This window comes from Periplaneta americana, chromosome 11 (assembly GCF_040183065.1).
Source record: "Periplaneta americana isolate PAMFEO1 chromosome 11, P.americana_PAMFEO1_priV1, whole genome shotgun sequence".
Classification (NCBI taxonomy): domain Eukaryota; kingdom Metazoa; phylum Arthropoda; class Insecta; order Blattodea; family Blattidae; genus Periplaneta; species Periplaneta americana.
In genome coordinates, this window is record NC_091127.1 from 3,713,230 (window position 1) to 3,729,935 (window position 16,706).

The 16,706-nt window shown below is 34.3% G+C and overlaps 1 protein-coding gene across 2 annotated transcripts; it reads left to right on the forward strand.

Annotated features, from left to right (window-relative positions):
• The first annotated feature begins 1,422 nt into the window (after positions 1-1,422).
• LOC138708722 (glucose dehydrogenase [FAD, quinone]-like) lies at positions 1,423-11,229 on the forward strand. Of its 2 annotated transcripts, none has more exons than XM_069838835.1 (3): positions 1,423-1,516; positions 8,173-8,395; positions 9,369-11,229. In XM_069838835.1, exons 2-3 carry the CDS (start codon positions 8,190-8,192, stop codon positions 11,017-11,019), a joined length of 1,857 nt encoding a protein of 618 aa, XP_069694936.1. In that variant the 5' UTR covers positions 1,423-1,516; positions 8,173-8,189; the 3' UTR covers positions 11,020-11,229. The 2 variants fall into 2 exon arrangements, with proteins under 2 accessions (XP_069694936.1, XP_069694937.1); XM_069838836.1 differs by having other exon boundaries at positions 1,427-1,516; positions 8,170-8,395.
• Positions 11,230-16,706: the final 5,477 nt, after the last annotated feature.

Below are 16,706 nucleotides of genomic sequence, written 5' to 3' on the forward strand. Positions count from 1 at the left end.
GCAAAAATTAAGTAAACTCTACAACACCACAAAAGTTACTGCATTTGTAATGCAAGTAACATTAAGGAAGCCGTGAAAAAAATCAACAAGATTCCAGATGCCGATGTTATTACTGCAATATGTTATATAAATAATATTGTTAAAATATTAAAATGAAAAATAAATCATTACATAACCTTACCGTTTGTTTCAAGTTCGCATTTATAGACTGGGGGGGGAAAAAAGACAGACGTATATCACGGCCTGCTGGAATATAGTAAACACAGAAAATATTTTATAGCAACAATATTGAAAATAGATATATTTGTTTTCCAAAGTTGCCGTCATTGAACAGAAACCAAGATGGATATTTCATTGCAACTAATTAGAAATTCCTCTTTCAGGTATGTAATAAACGATCTTCGCACAAAATAATGTACGATACACGAGCGGTATGTTTTCTTTCAATTCTCGGAAATTAAAAAAGCTCAACTACGTTTCGCTTTTTCAAACTTTTCCTCGAACATGAAAACGTCAACATACCGCTCTTGTAACGCATATTACTATTGTGACTTCTATCTGTTGTGTTTCTTTACTTAGTAATCATTTCAGCATAACCTATCTAGCTCAGCCAAATCATAAATTGAAAATTGTAATAAAATCCCTTCATCTAAAGAGTAATAACAAATAAGAGGGCGTGTAGGGCAGCAATTCAAAGGGCAAGCTGAACCCAGCACTTTAAAAATGACGACGAAAACAGATCTTAGAGGGATCGTACGGCCCTGAAAATTTGTGGAGTGATAAACCAAGCCTTGGATATCATTATAAAGCAAACATGTAAAAACCGTGTATTTCGACCAAAATGGTAATTTTTTTATCTTACCCTCCTCTTCAGCTATTTACAACTGTACTTTGTAACGATTTCTGGGCCGAATACAAAATAATTTCCAGTTAGGTCTTTTACTGTATAATTATGATAGTCATATTAAGAACAGCGTTTCCGTTCCTCGTAAAGATTTCCCCTGAAAATGAATGTTATTTACATATTACGTTTTACACCTGCAATACGTCATCGTTATATATGAGCCTGTCGAAGAAATTAAAGTTAATAACCGGACGTTGTCAATTCCCTCAAAAAGAAAAACTTCCTCAGAATACCGACACTGAAATGATAACACGCTGACAACCTTCAGACATTTTGTACTAATGGGTTGATCATTCTCCTCTGCTTCGAATAATTGGACGTAAGTCGACCGGTCTGCTGATAGACCTTATCTTCTTTAGATTGTTTGTAATACAGAGTAAAATTTTTTAGTCCCTAACACTTTTCCTCTTGCTAGAAGTTACCGGGAAAACCGACATACAGGTACTATGAAGACAGGTTGTGCTATTTTGTTGAAAACTGCATTAAATATTAAATATATCTAACCTTTCAACACTTTGTATCCTTTTCCGTGTAGCCAAGTGTGTATAAAAGCATAAGCCAAAGCTGCTACGTTCATTCTGCCGAGGACTGCATCAGAAGTACAAAATTCTAGTAAGTTTCAGTGATATTAGCCTATTTTAAAACTTGCACAGAGATTGTTGGACAATTATATACGTCATCAGTAGGCCTACTCAATATAAGCTATAATTTTTCATTTATGTTGTATGTAATTACCAATACGATTATTATTATTATTATTATTATTATTATTATTATTATCATCATCATCATCGTCATTAATAGGCTACTGTTATATATTGGGATTATTTACAAGCTAGTGAGCTGCAGAAAATAGTATTTATATTTGAATAATGTTAGTGTGCACTCAATGTTGGTTGCTTGACGGTTGTCAGCCCACTTTGAGGTCTGTGGATACAGAGGGGAAAATTGGATCGGTATCTGGTAGAGTTCCCGGGTAGCTCAGTTGGAAGAGCGTTGGTACGTTTAACCAAAGGTCCCGGGTTCGATGCCCGGCCCCGGAACAATTTTTCCCTCGAAATTATTCAAATCAACTTTACAGGGAGTTATACCTGAAAGGTTGATTTGCATAATACACGTCACTGTTCGTTAACAGAAAACCACAATTTAAGTCACACAGAGTTAGTGTGCACTCAATGTTGGTTGCTTGACGGTTGTCAGCCCACTTTGAGGTCTGTGGATACAGAGGGGAAAATTGGATCGGTATCTGGTAGAGTTCCCGGGTAGCTCAGTTGGGAGAGCGTTGGTACGTTTAACCAAATGTCCCGGGTTCGATGCCCGGCCCCGGAACAATTTTTCCCTCGAAATTATTCAGTATTTATATTATTAACCAACCAATCACTGCAAGACTCTCAGAGACTCATAGCCGGTTCGCCAAGCGTCACTATTTTATTTATTTATTTATTTATTTATTTATTTATTTATTTATTTATTTATTTATTTATTTATTTATTTATTTATTTATTTACTTATTTATTTATTTACTTATTTATTTATTTATTTATTTACTTATTTATTTATTTATTTATTTATTTATTTATTTATTTATTTATTTATTTATTTATTTATTTATTTTATTGCTAGTAAGATTGTAATGAATACAAGTTAATAAATACAATGAAAGATAAACTAGCCCACTCCTGAATGAGTAAGACTCGTGCTCAGGAGGGGATTCCAATACAGACAAAAATAAAATTAAAATTGAGAGAGAATACAGATTAAAAAGTGTTTAATATGTTTAAACTCAAACCATAAATCCAATAGAATTTTTTTTATTTGTTTTTATTAATTTGGAGAGGATTCGTGGTTAAAATAATATTGGAATAAAATTTGTTTGATAATCTGGGAACTTGACTCATGTTATGATAAAAAGCTGCATTGGTTTTACATTTTGGTTCAGACAAACGCAGAGAAATCATATTTTTAGTTCCATATTTATGTATACACCTTTCAAAGTTATTAAAATTTCTATGAAAATATTTTAATAAAATAAAGTAATACATTTGTTTAATATTGAAAACTTTTAAATATTTAAACAACAATTTAGTTGGGTAATCTTTCTGCTGTTTTAAACAAATTTTTAATACTTTTTTCTGTAGTAAAATTAACGGCTAAAGGTTGGATTTATAAGTTCCACCCCAACCTATAATACCATACATAAATATAGATTGAAATAATGCTAAATAAATTAAACAGTTAATTGACAAAATATTTCTTAGAACAATAAAGTAACATAATGTTTTAGCCTACGTAATTTATTACAAATATAATGAATATGATTATTCAATTTTAAATGATTATCAATAATTATACCTAAGTATTTAACCTCATTAACTTCATTAATAACTGAACAATTGCAATTTATATCGGAACAATCAGAATTATGCATTTTAATTTGTAGTATAGATGAAATTGGTTTATTACCTTTATTATTCAAAGAAAATGGGATAGCTATTGTTTTATCTTTATTAATTACAAAATAATTTAAATCGAACCATTTTTTTATTAATTTTAAGCCTTAATCTGCATTATAATAAGCATCAGTTAAAGTTTTCCCACTAAAAAGTAAAACACTATCATCAGCATACGAATATAAATCACCTTCATATTCTTTAAGGTCTATCATTTAAAGGTCATTAATATATATTAAAAATAAAATCGGTCCAAGGACTGTTCCTTGCGGAACACCTATTTTAATTTTAATAAATTCACTTAATACATTATCAATTTTAGTAGCTTGAACTCTATCATTTAAATAAGATTTTAATAAATTAAAAGCATAATTTTTATTCCAATACAATTTAATTTCTCTAATAATAAATGATGACTTACAATATCAAAAGCTTTTCTTATCTCCAAAAATATACAATACACTTAAAACCTTGATCAAGTACCTTAATAATTTCTGAGTAACATTGAAAATAACATTCTCTGTACTACAGTTTTTTCTAAATCCAAATTGTTTTTCACTTAATAATATATTCTGCTTATTTTAATGATCCATTATTCTATATTTAATGCATTTTCAAATAATTTAGAAAAACAAGAAAGCAAAGATATAGGTCAATAATTATTCATATTCATTTTATCGCCATATTTAAAAATTGGTTTTATAATAGCAGTTTTTAACTTGTCAGGAAATTTGCCATGCAAAAAATACAAATTAAATATATGTACAAACGGTTTAACAATCTAAATTATTAGCAATTTTATTAACTTTGCATGAAACATATCATTAAACATAACTATGTTTTTAATATTTCACTAATTTATTTACTGGTTCATTAAATTATTTTTATAGCTCACCAAGCATCTTTAGCCCTAACGAATCAGTAAAGCTATCATTAGAAATTTCCGTCTTTAAATGTTTAATGGTTCACTAGTTACAATACAAAATGGCGAATGTTTCGACGCAGAATTGTTACATCTGGAACTGCAAGAAAATCAAGTTCCAGATGGAGATAATGTTAACCATTTAAGAAACGATCGTTTTGAAAATTTGAATGACACAAAATTGCGCAAAGATACCGCGTCACGAAGTTTTGGCGCTTAGCCCGCGTTCCAATCCCGATCGGGGAAAGTTACCTGATTAAAGTTTTTTCGACGTTTTCCCTCAATCCAATATGAGCAAATGCTGGGTAACTTTCGGTATTATCGGCTTCATTTCATTCAGACACTGAATAACCTGAGATGAAGATACGGCGTCGTAAAATAACCAACTAAAAATTTAAAAACTACGTTTTGATTACAACATACATAAAATTGCCCACACATTACGAAAAATAATCACTCTATTGCGTGTGACATTACTCTAACCGTGGGCCACATTAATATTTTCTTGTCCACGTCTTGTTAAAACTGTAACGTGTGTTCAGGTTCAGGTCTTTGGTCTCCTTCGCCATTTCTTCCATGAATATGCCGCACGCTAAACCATATCGAGGGCATCAGGGCAGAAGGGCGTATCAACAAAACTGCAACTTTACATTGGAGCCATTTAAATATAGAATAATTTCTCCTATCCTTGTCTACTTAACAGGATATTTTCTTTGATTCTTCCTCATGTCCATTGTAATTTTAAAACGTTTGTTTTCAAACATTATATATATATATATATACACAGACATAGAGAGACAGATAGAGAGAGTCACCCTCCGTAGGGTAGTTGATATAGTGCTAGCCTTCTATGCTCGAGATTGCGGGTTCGATGCCCGCCGAGGTCGATGGCATTTAAGTTTATTTAAATGCGACAAGCTCATGTCAGTAGATTTACTGGCATGTAAAAGAACTCCTGCGGGACAAAATTCTGGCACACCGGCGACGCTGATATAACCTCTGCAGTTGCGAGCGTCGTTAAATAAACCATAATTTAAATTTTATATATATATATATATATATATATATATATATATATATATATATATATATATTAGGTTACTTTAAGCATTACATACTTCAAACATAGTTTCGTACCTTATGAACAATACGTTGCCAAATCCTCGGGAGATGCCGGACTCCATTTGCAGCATCATTTCTGGATTTCTCTCTCACTTATTGCTCTAAAGCTCTTTTGTTGTCAATTGTTGATTGAAAGTGATTGAATCTTCAATATGATAGTTCTTCTCTCCCATAATCTTCTTTCAATACCTTTTAGGTAATAACTGAGTTGCATGTTTTCCTCTCAAAACTTGGATTTTTATGAAGCACCTTTCGTATCTTTAGGGCTGTATTGTTTACTACATTTTTTTTTATTTTAGTAGGTTATTTTACGACGCTTTATCAATAGCTTAGGTTATTTAGCGTCTGAAAGAGATGAAGGTGATAATGCCGGTGAAATGAGTCCGGGGTCCAACACTGAAAGTTACCCAGCATTTGCTCATATTGGGTTGAGGGAAAATCCCTGAAAAAACCTCAACCAGGTAACTTGCCCGACCGGGAATCGAACCCGGGCCACCTGCTTTCGCGGCCAGACGCGCTGACCGTTACTCCACAGGCGTGGACTGTTTACTACAAATCACAAACAGCCACTATAGTTACAAAATATGCCTACTTCTAGACTTTCAATACTGCAAATTTTTTAAACAGTCGCTGCTTTATTACGTAGTACAAAATTTCAATGACCACCGCTAGGAGCATGATTTATTTACAGTATTGTTGCCATTACTTACCGAACGCTCTAGTAGCCTATATATAAAAAATTATATATATGCATATATCTGATAAACATTATGCAGTATGCAACATGGAAAATACGTTGACACTTATTTTCTACATTATCCGCTATGAAATCTAGTGTAAAAGTACAGGGACACCATTATACTTTTAATTCAATTTTTACTGTACCTGAGTTTTTTAATGTACTTCACTCCCACCCCTTCTACTAATGAAGTTCCAACTGTGCTCCACACAGAACCAAGGCCGCATATAGTAAACAGTACTGAGTTAGTGAGTATAATAGGTTCCAGAAATAGAGCTTTCAATATTGAATCATATTTTCGCACAGGTAGGACCTACTGTCCGTTTGCCTACGTCGCATCCCGATTTCCTCCACCTGCTTCTGCTCACCCCTCTGTAAAGGCTAGTGACTGGGCTGTCTTAATTATTTTCTGAAAATAATAATTTCTGTTAGGAATTGGACGTCTACGTAATATTATACAACTGTTTAAAATAACTTAACTAAAAGGGCCTCGTTAAGTAATTAACTGTCACGTGATTTCCTACCCCCCCCCCTTTCTACGACTCTGCGACAAAACCACTTGAACGGACAGTAGATAGCATTTCTGAGTAATTTTATCTTTTCGGATCGGGCAGAATTGAAGATTAAATTTACAGTACGTAAGGTACTCTTTTATAGAGTAGGTACAGAATTATTTCAAAATGAGTTACTAGTACGAAGGACGAAACTGGTAATTGGAATTAGGTATAATAGTCTATACTGCGATAATATGCACAAAAGAACTGAAGCCTGTATCGAAATGAACGACCACCATTTAAAAAAATGTGTTTAAATATCCATATTATGATTACTTTTCAATTTAACTTCATTCTCTATATTGTATGCTAATGTGCTGTAACAGTACAATATAGCCTACACTGCATAATTAATAAGTCCGAATGGATAGCTCAATTCGTGAGTAAAAACACTAATGGCCAGTTTTTCCAAGTATTGTTAGAAATTTTAACGACTGTTAAACTCTAATCAGTTTGTTAATTAATAAAATTGTATGTTTTCAACACCAGTTTGGTTTAACAGATTGTTAACAGTTTGTTAATTTTAAATGTAGGATTTCGGGCAGTTAACTCGTTTATCAGTTAGTTAAATATGGCCGATGTCTCCACAGCTGTTCGAACAGAAGTTGCGAAATTAATATTTTGTTTCTCTCTGTAGGGAATGTTTAGCATATGACTGGTAATATAACATTTAAAAAATACTTTGGACTGTTTAAATACATCAGTGTTATTTTATTTCTTTCGTATTTCGTATCCATAATAGCAATGAGGAAATATAACCTTACTTTGTAATTATTATTCAGCACGTCACCTACAACTTTCATTTGTCAACTGTTTGTTCATGGAGCGTGGCCTACTATAACAGGTTGTGATTTTATGCAAGTTTCATGACTCACTCTATAATATAGAATTTAAAGATTAATTTTAGCCACTCAAAAATTATCTTACATGTGTAGAATCATTACCAACTGCTGTTGAGTAGTTAAAATAGTGCTAACAGACGTTATAGTTAAGTGTTGGTTACCTTAAACAAAATTATGTTGAAGAAATGGAAAATACATTAACAAAGCGTTAAAAATAAACAGACTGTTAATTTAATATTCGTTAAGCAAAATTAAACATTACTTGGACAAACTGGTTACAAGTGTTAATACAGTACTATGTTTTGATTAAACAAAAATCTAATGAAATTTATCAAACTGAAAATTGCGATATTTCCTGGTTTACACAAATGGATGAACTACTTTTCTTCCCTTGTATACCTAGTAAAGTGATTTGTATTTTACGCCAGTATCATCGAACTCTAGTCTTGGAAAGGGGAGGAAGCAGTGTTTCCGGTTCTAGACCTTTAATCTAAAGATATAGCCAGGTTAATATTAAAAATGTTAGTAAAAATAAAATGATGTCCCTGTGTAAGAACTGAATTCCTTAGCCGTTTGCTTATATTGTATGTGGACTGGAAACCCAAGTTTCACGCAATCGTGTCACGTATTCTTCAGCAGAAATCCCAAAAGCCAAGATGTCTCTGCAAGGCTTCGAAGAGGCCAGTCAGGCGGCGCTCACCAACAGCTCCAACAGCGCCGGGGCCGCCACAATCATCCTGGGATTGGTCACCTCCCTCCTCCGTAGCAACCATGTGCAGCCGATATCTCAAGACCTGGACGACAGCCACTATGACTTCGTGATCGTCGGCGGGGGGTCTGCGGGCAGCGTCGTGGCCAACAGGTCAGTCTGTCAGCTATTCTTCTAGTTAATACCTTTACACTCAGCTGTTATCTCATTTCTGTGTTCCTTTATATGACTTATCTTAAGTATTCTTTATTGTCATTCTATTCGGTTTTTCATTTCCTCTACTCTCAGTTCAATCTTGGTCTGCAAAAACGTTCCAAGTCAATTTTTGACAAGGTGGAGTATCCACCGGCCATTGAACGAATATCGCACACTTTTATCACTGCCAATGTGGCGCTATAAACCAATTTTCATTACTTTTATCACAGCCACAACGCATTTAAATTTTTATTTATATTTATCACTACATTAACGCATTTAATATATCACAAAACATACACTGAACGAACTAGCCTCATCTAATTCCATTTCATTCATCTGCATTCTGCAAAATGCCATACTAACTTCATTTTCACGATTTAAATTTCAGTTTTTCTTTTGTTATAGTTCAAAATTCATAAGACAAACATGGGACATGAAGCCTCGTATAACACTAAAGATCTTACATCTAAATTCCTTCTGTATTTAGATTTTTTATCATAAAATTACAGAGAAATTATTACAATCGTGCAAAAATTCAGATTTCTGTATTTGCACACAGACATCGCATTTCGAAATATGTAATAAGTCAGTCAGTCAGTTAGTAGGTATTTCATTCTCTCTGTACTTCGTTTTCTCATACAATGTTGTGTGGATGCTCACATTAAACATCTGAATACAAAGAGTCTAGAAATGATGCACGAAACAGACGACAAATAAGAATCTTATTATATTCCGTAAACAATATCTTATTAATGCAACCTTTAGAGACAATTTGCGATAATCCTTTCAAAATTGGCTCTAAATATATTTCTCGACTTTCCTACAAAATATATTCTATCAAATACACATTATATTACACATTAAACTACAATATAATGTAATAAATTTGTGTGATTGCACTAATTTCGAGGGTTCCATTTTCTAACAGATTATCAGAAGTGTCTCAGTGGAATGTTCTACTCTTAGAAGCCGGAGGTGAAGAGACTGAACTTGCTGATATTCCAGCATATAAATCATATTCACAATCCGACAAGTCCACTATTCTTTGGCAACGCTGGACTCAACCTGAACCAGCAACATGTGGTGGTACACCTTGTTTCTGGCCTGGAGGTAAGGTCCTCGGAGGAACCAGCACCATCAACACTCTTCTGTACGCTCGGGGATTCAAGAAAGATTACGACAACTGGAGTGACCTTGGAAATTGTGGATGGGATTGGGATTCAGTTCTCTATTATTTCAAGAAGTCTGAGAACAATCTTGACCCTATTTATGCCAACGACACCTATTACCACTCTACTGGAGGGTACTTAGGTATTCAGACCTTCCCATACCACGATCCTAATACCTATGCAGTACTGGATGCCTATAAGGAATTAGGATACAACAACACCGATTACAACGGTCCTAATCCAACCGGTATCTTCCTCATGCAGGGAACCGTTAAGGATGGAGTCAGGCAGAGCACCAACAATGCTTTCCTCAAACCCATCAGAAACAGAAAAAATCTCCACGTCGTCACTGGAGTTAGAGTCACCAAGATCATTATCGACGAGGTCACGAAAATAGCCAAGGGAGTGGAATACGTCGTGGACAATGATCACCAACAAAAGGGAAAAGTATTTGCAGACAAGGAAGTCATACTCAGTGCCGGCACTTTGGCTTCCCCACACATTCTCATGCTCTCTGGAATTGGTCCTAAAGACACTCTTCAAAATTTGGGTATAAGTGTCATCAAAGATTCCAAAGTGGGTTACAACTTAATGAATCACCCAACCTCTGTTGGTGTCACACTCAAACTCACTAAGTCATCCACTCTTCCCACCACCAAACAACAATGGTTGGCAGACATCAAACAATACGTTGACGACCAGAAAGGGCCCTTATCAGCTACTGGAATCTCTCAGATGTCAGGTTATATTCCTTCCTCTCTAGCAACCGAAGACTTCCCTGACTTAAAATTCGGATTTTCTTTCAGTGACGTAAGCACTGAAGGTGCAGATATCCCAGGTTCATACTACGGTTGGATCTCTATAGGACCTTATAACGTTCGACCAAAAAGTCGAGGATACCTCACCATAAATACTACGGACCCATTTGTAGAGCCACTTGTTTATCCGAAGGTTCTGTCGAACACTGAAGACAGAAAACCTCTCATAGAGGGTCATCTGTTTGCTATGAAACTGGCACAAACATCAGCTTTCAAAGAACGTGGAATGATTCTGGAAACTACGAAGATCAAGGGCTGTGAGAGCCAGACGTTCGGCACGGCAGAGTACTTCGACTGCGCCCTGAACCAGTACGTGGGCACGGCCCACCACATGGCGGGCACCTGCAAGATGGGCAACAGCAGCGACCCGGACGCGGTGGTGGACCCCGAGTTGAAGGTTTACGGCGTGCGCAACTTGAGAGTGGTCGACGCCTCCATCATCCCCGTCATCCCAAGCGCCAACACTAACGCTCCGGCGATCATGATCGGCGAGAAAGCGGCCGACATGATCAAACTCGACCACTTTGGTTGCCGTCATCATTACTGTCGCCATCATTGGCATTCTCGCTTCAGACATCATAACGAAGAGTAGCCCTATCAAATATATCTTGAGACATCTGTTCTATTTTTACAACTCAGATTCAGCATACTGGTGTTTATTCCTAATTACTTCTTATCAAATCAAAGATCGACTATAATTTATGACATTAATTATAAAATATTCCTATTGTATTTATTGAATTCTATTTAATTATGTACAGTTTTGAGCCATAGTTACTGTAAATAAAATTCATTCCCTGTATCTGTGTGTTTCAATATTTTTTTTATTTTATAAATAATGAATTTTTTGTTAAATGCAGATAATATGAAAAGAAGTGACTGACAAAATCAGTTGTGACAAAAAGGATAAAACAATTTTCGGATAACATTTCTATCTTCATTAACTACTCACTGAAGAATATCTCGCGGCTTTCAATACGATTTCATTCGTCACATACTATGCAACTTCCTTATTTCGTCAAACAAGTAATTTAATTAATTACAGTATACTACAACATATCAATGGCGTTCAGATAAAACGGCTTATCCCACAAAAGATTTGTTTTTTTTTTCAGAAACGGCTATAATTAAATTTTAACACATTATTATTATTATTATTATTATTATTATTATTATTATTATTATTATTATTATTATTATTATTATTATTAGTTACTTTATATGAAGAATGTAAACATAATTGTCAAGAAAACATATCTTCAATTTTGTAATTAAATATTAACTAATTACAGCTAAAAGTCACATTAAGAAATGAGGGTTAAGCTCTTTTACCTAAACACCATCGAATATACAGGGTGTCTCCAACTTTTAGGGTCAAAATTATACAGATGATAGAGGATTCTAAACTGAGTATTTTGACATAAGGAACCAGTGGTCGGAAATGGATATTTCGGACGCTACGAGATCTTGAAAGTGTATGTGAGGGACGTTTCTTTAAGCTGCTTTAATTTTCATAGCACACAACTGCTTGCAGCTTCCATGGTGTTAATGTTCTGTATAACTTCACAAGATTCTTCGTCGTCCAGGCTCTCTGCCGCTAGTGAATGCAGTTCGTCGACGCGGTGTTTCTTGGCGAGGAATTCTCTTCTACTTGGAATGTAGGTTACAATGATCAGTCTGTCCCTACCTAAGACTTCAGTAATGTTTAGGTCTCTGTTTTGGTACAACTTTTCTCTTAACCTCCTTAACAAATTTTGTTCATCTTTTTTTTTTAGTATTTATTTATTTATTTATTTATTTATTTATTTATTTATTTATTTATTTATTTATTTATTTATTTATTTATTTATTTATTTATTTATTTATTTATTTATTTATTTAACCTGATAGAGATAACGCCATGAGGCCTTCTCTGCCCCTCTACCAGGGGATTCCAACTATAATATGAAGAATAAAATTACAATTAATATTAAATTTGCAATTACAATTACAATAAAAATTAAAGTACGACAAGATTACCTGATTAATGAAAGCTAGACAATTTATCATAGAAGTTAAGAACAAAGAATATTGTTGTATTTACTGAATTACAAATTAAACCTACAATAACAAAATTCTATAGTGTTGAAATTATCATATATTGAGATATTTTGTGATAGATTAAGAGAACTATTTACAAGAAACCATGTCTGAACGAGTCTCAATTACTGACCAAGTGCCTAGTAAGTTTGCGTTTGAATTCAATTTTATTTCGACAGTCCCTGATGCTAGCAGGTAACGAATTCCAGAGTCTTGGCAGGGCTATTGTGAAAGAGGATGAGTATGAGGAGGTGCGATGGGATGGTATTGTTAGTATTGTTTCATGACGAGAGCGTGTGTTCAGATTGTGGTGGGAAGAAAGGTAAGTGAAGCGAGACGACAGGTACGAAGGAATAGAAGAGTTCAAGATTTCGAAGAGAAAGAGAAGTGAATGTAAATTTATTTTCTTATCTAGTTTAAGCCAACCTATTGCTTCCAGGGATGGGGTAATATGATCATATTTACGAACATTGCTTACAAAACGTACACACAAATTATGAGCACGTTGAAGTTTCGTTTTATTGTCGCTGGAAAGGTCAGTCAGTAAAATGTCAGCATAGTCAAAATAGGGAAATACAAGCTTCTGCACAAGGGACTTTTTTAAGCAAGAGGGAAGATGAACATTTACCCTTTTTAGCACATGGATAATAGAATATACTTTTCTTCGGTGTCTACAAGCCAATTCATTCATGAACTATTATACTAGCGAGCTCGATGGTCATTTTTATACATAAATATCGAAAAGGCTATGATGTGTCATGTGATTATTTGGTCTCAGTTTTAGTTACATCCGGTTTCAGGCGACGATAAATGGTTTTAATGAAGTATAAATATGAAATTAATAAATATTTAGTTAATTTACTTCTTTAAATTCATGATGCGCTGTTTACAGCATAATCATATTTGTCCTAGACTGTCACCTTAGGCTGAATCAACTGCAGTGAATTACAGGTTTATCAAACTTCCGCTGTTTGACAAGACACGTCCTAAGGCTTGTAAACCCCTCATGTTGTTTAGCCCGGCAAGGTATCACATTATGTATTGCATCGTAACTCGGAAATTAAGGATTTTCAGAAAAAGTTAGTTCATTTTAGTCTTAATTTTATCTCTACACCAGCCGTACCCGTGCGCTCCGCTGCACCTGTTAGAAATAAATATAAAGTAATTACATAATTAAAACAGGACATTTGATCCAGGGAACATTCGTGTTTGATAGAAGGATAAATCGTTTAATATGTTACTTAATTTAAATTGTATTTAAATAATTAAAATACGATCATTTTGGTCCAGAGACCACTCTTTTGGTGCAATGATAATTCCTTTAACATGTTTCTTATTTGTTATTACATGCAACCATAGTTTAATGAAGATTGACATATCATTTAGTTTTAATGTGTATACTTTATATTACTTGCTATATGGTACCACTGAATTATGGTAATAACTTAATTTTAACCCTTGTTTTCTACGTCTTCAGTATATGGCACTTGGCCCACTACGGTTCTGAACCCTTCAAATAACTTAAACAGTGATACAGCATATATGGAATTATATTTCCTTCTTTCGAAAATGTAAGAATTCACGATCTCCTATGTACCATTGCCATGGAATGAATAAATGTGTTTTTTCTTCCTACTCAAAAATTTTATATTTTGCACATAGGAATTACTGCAGGAACAACAACGCTATAATCTGAGGCGGCGGTGAAAATGTATTATATTGTTATTTTAAAAGTCTTGCATATCCTTAAATATCAGTCCTATCAAAATTTTTCATAGAATTAAACTTATCGGAAATCATTTTCAAAGAAACTTTTGTTATGTAAAATTTTTCACAAAAAGTAATAATAAGCGAGATATTTCGATTTATTTAATTCAGGCCCCTTTATAACCCCCCCCCCTTTAAATAACGTATTTTGAATGTCATATAGCCTAAAATCTAAGTTACAACGAACTTAATTTATATTCCAAATTTCATCGAAATCCGTTCAGTCATTATTGCATGAAAAGGTAACAAACATCCAAACAGACAGACAAAACAAAAATTTCAAAAAAGCGATTTTCGGTTTCAGGATGGTTAATTATACATGTTAACACCAATTATTTTTGGAAAATCGAAAATTACCAGAAAAATTATCGCTACAGATTTATTATTAGTACAGATTATACCCACTAAGTCTTTACATGTATTTATGAAACGCCCTGTATCTCTATGTATTTTCCACGCGTTTCGCTGTGATACTTCAAGCATTCTGACTTTGGTGTTTTTAATACAGTCATTGACGCTTATGCAATCTTTCCTCCTACAAATTGATGTTTATGTTCGCCAGCCAAAGGGGCACCGGCAGACGTCGCATAGGCTGCACTACATCGCCCAGTGTGTAAAAACGCTAATCTATGTGGACAAAATTAATACCTCTTTTCTTTCCAAAATATTTTTATGAAACTTTGTACACGAGTTACAGGTAGCATGTATTTCTTGTGTCCAAACTTTGATTATGTTTATGTAAGTGGAACTACCCCTTCATAGAGGGTAGTTTTAGACAAAATTAATAACTTTTTCCTTGCATTTTTAACTATGTCTTGATTGTACCTATGCAGTGTAAAATATCCATGGCAATTAAAACTTACCATTAAGCAAAGCCTGCATGGTAAAGGAAAAAAACAAGGCACAATAAAAATGTAAGGAAAAAGTTTTTGATGTCACTGTAGAATTAGAAGTGAGGAAATCTGAGAAAAACGGCATGTCGAAGAAATGGTAACAGAAAAAAATACCAGTTCAAATGGAGTCACTTCGTTCAGAGTATACCAGTTAACCGTTTATCTAGGAAATTATTAAACTTTAGACAAGGCACTCGAAACATAGAAGACCATTTCGCCGATGAACAGATAAATTTTTTTCAGAACGGGCATTGGAAGAAGAAGAAGAAGAAGAAGAAGAAGAAGACGACGACGATGAAGAAGAAGAAGAAGATGACGATGAAGAAGAAGAAGACGACGACGATGAAGAAGAAGAAGAAGAAGATGACGATGAAGAAGAAGAAGACGACGACGATGAAGAAGAAGATGACTATGAGGAAGAAGAAGAAGTTGACGATGAAGAAGTAGAAGACGACGATGAAGAAGAAAAGAAGATGACGATGAAGAAGAAGATGACGATGAAGAAGAAGAAGAAGAAGATGACGATGAAGAAGAAGATGACGATGAAGAAGAAGAAGAAGATGACGATGAAGAAGAAGATAACTGTGAAGAAGAAGAAGAAGAAGAAGATGACGATGAAGAAGAAGATGACGATGAAGAAGAAGAAGAAGATGGCGATGAAGAAGAAGATGACGATGAAGAAGAAGAAGAAGATGACGATGAAGAAGAAGATAACTGTGAAGAAGAAGAAGAAGAAGAAGATGACGATGAAGAAGAAGATGACGATGAAGAAGAAGATGACGATGAAGAAGAAGATGACGATGACGATGAAGAAGAAGATAACTGTGAAGAAGAAGAAGAAGAAGAAGTTGTCGATGAAGAAGAAGATGACGATGAAGAAGAAGATGACGATGAAGAAGATGACGATGAAGAAGAAGAAGATGACGATGAAGAAGATGACGATGAAGAAGAAGAAGAAGATGACGATGAAGAAGAAGAAGATGACGATGAAGAAGAAGATGACGATGAAGAAGAAGATGATGATGAAGAAGAAGAAGAAGATGACGATGAAGAAGAAGTTGACGATGAAGAAGAAGACTATGAAGAAGAAGAAGACGATGAAGAAGAAGTTGACGATGAAGAAGAAGATGATGACGATGAAGAAGAAGATGACGATGAAGAAGAAGATGATGATGAAGAAGAAGAAGAAGATGACGATGAAGAAGAAGAAGTTGACGATGAAGAAGAAGACTATGAAGAAGAAGAAGACGATGAAGAAGAAGATGGCGATGAAGAAGAAGATGACGATGAAGAAGAAGAAGAAGATGGCGATGAAGAAGAAGATGACGATGAAGAAGAAGAAGAAGATGACGATGAAGAAGAAGATAACTGTGAAGAAGAAGAAGAAGAAGAAGAAGAAGAAGAAGATGTCGATGAAGAAGAAGATGACGATGACGATGAAGAAGAAGATAACTGTGAAGAAGAAGAAGAAGAAGAAGAAGTTGTCGATGAAGAAGAAGATGACGATGAAGAAGAAGATGACGATGAAGAAGATGACGAT

Excerpts from the sequence above, each read along its gene's own strand:
- LOC138708722 (XM_069838835.1), top strand. The coding sequence starts at position 8,190 with ATGTCTCTGCAAGGCTTCGAAGAGGCCAGTCAGGCGGCGCTCACCAAC. Across the intron at positions 8,396-9,368 it reads GGCAGCGTCGTGGCCAACAG|ATTATCAGAAGTGTCTCAGT; the intron begins GTCAGTCTGTCA and ends ATTTTCTAACAG.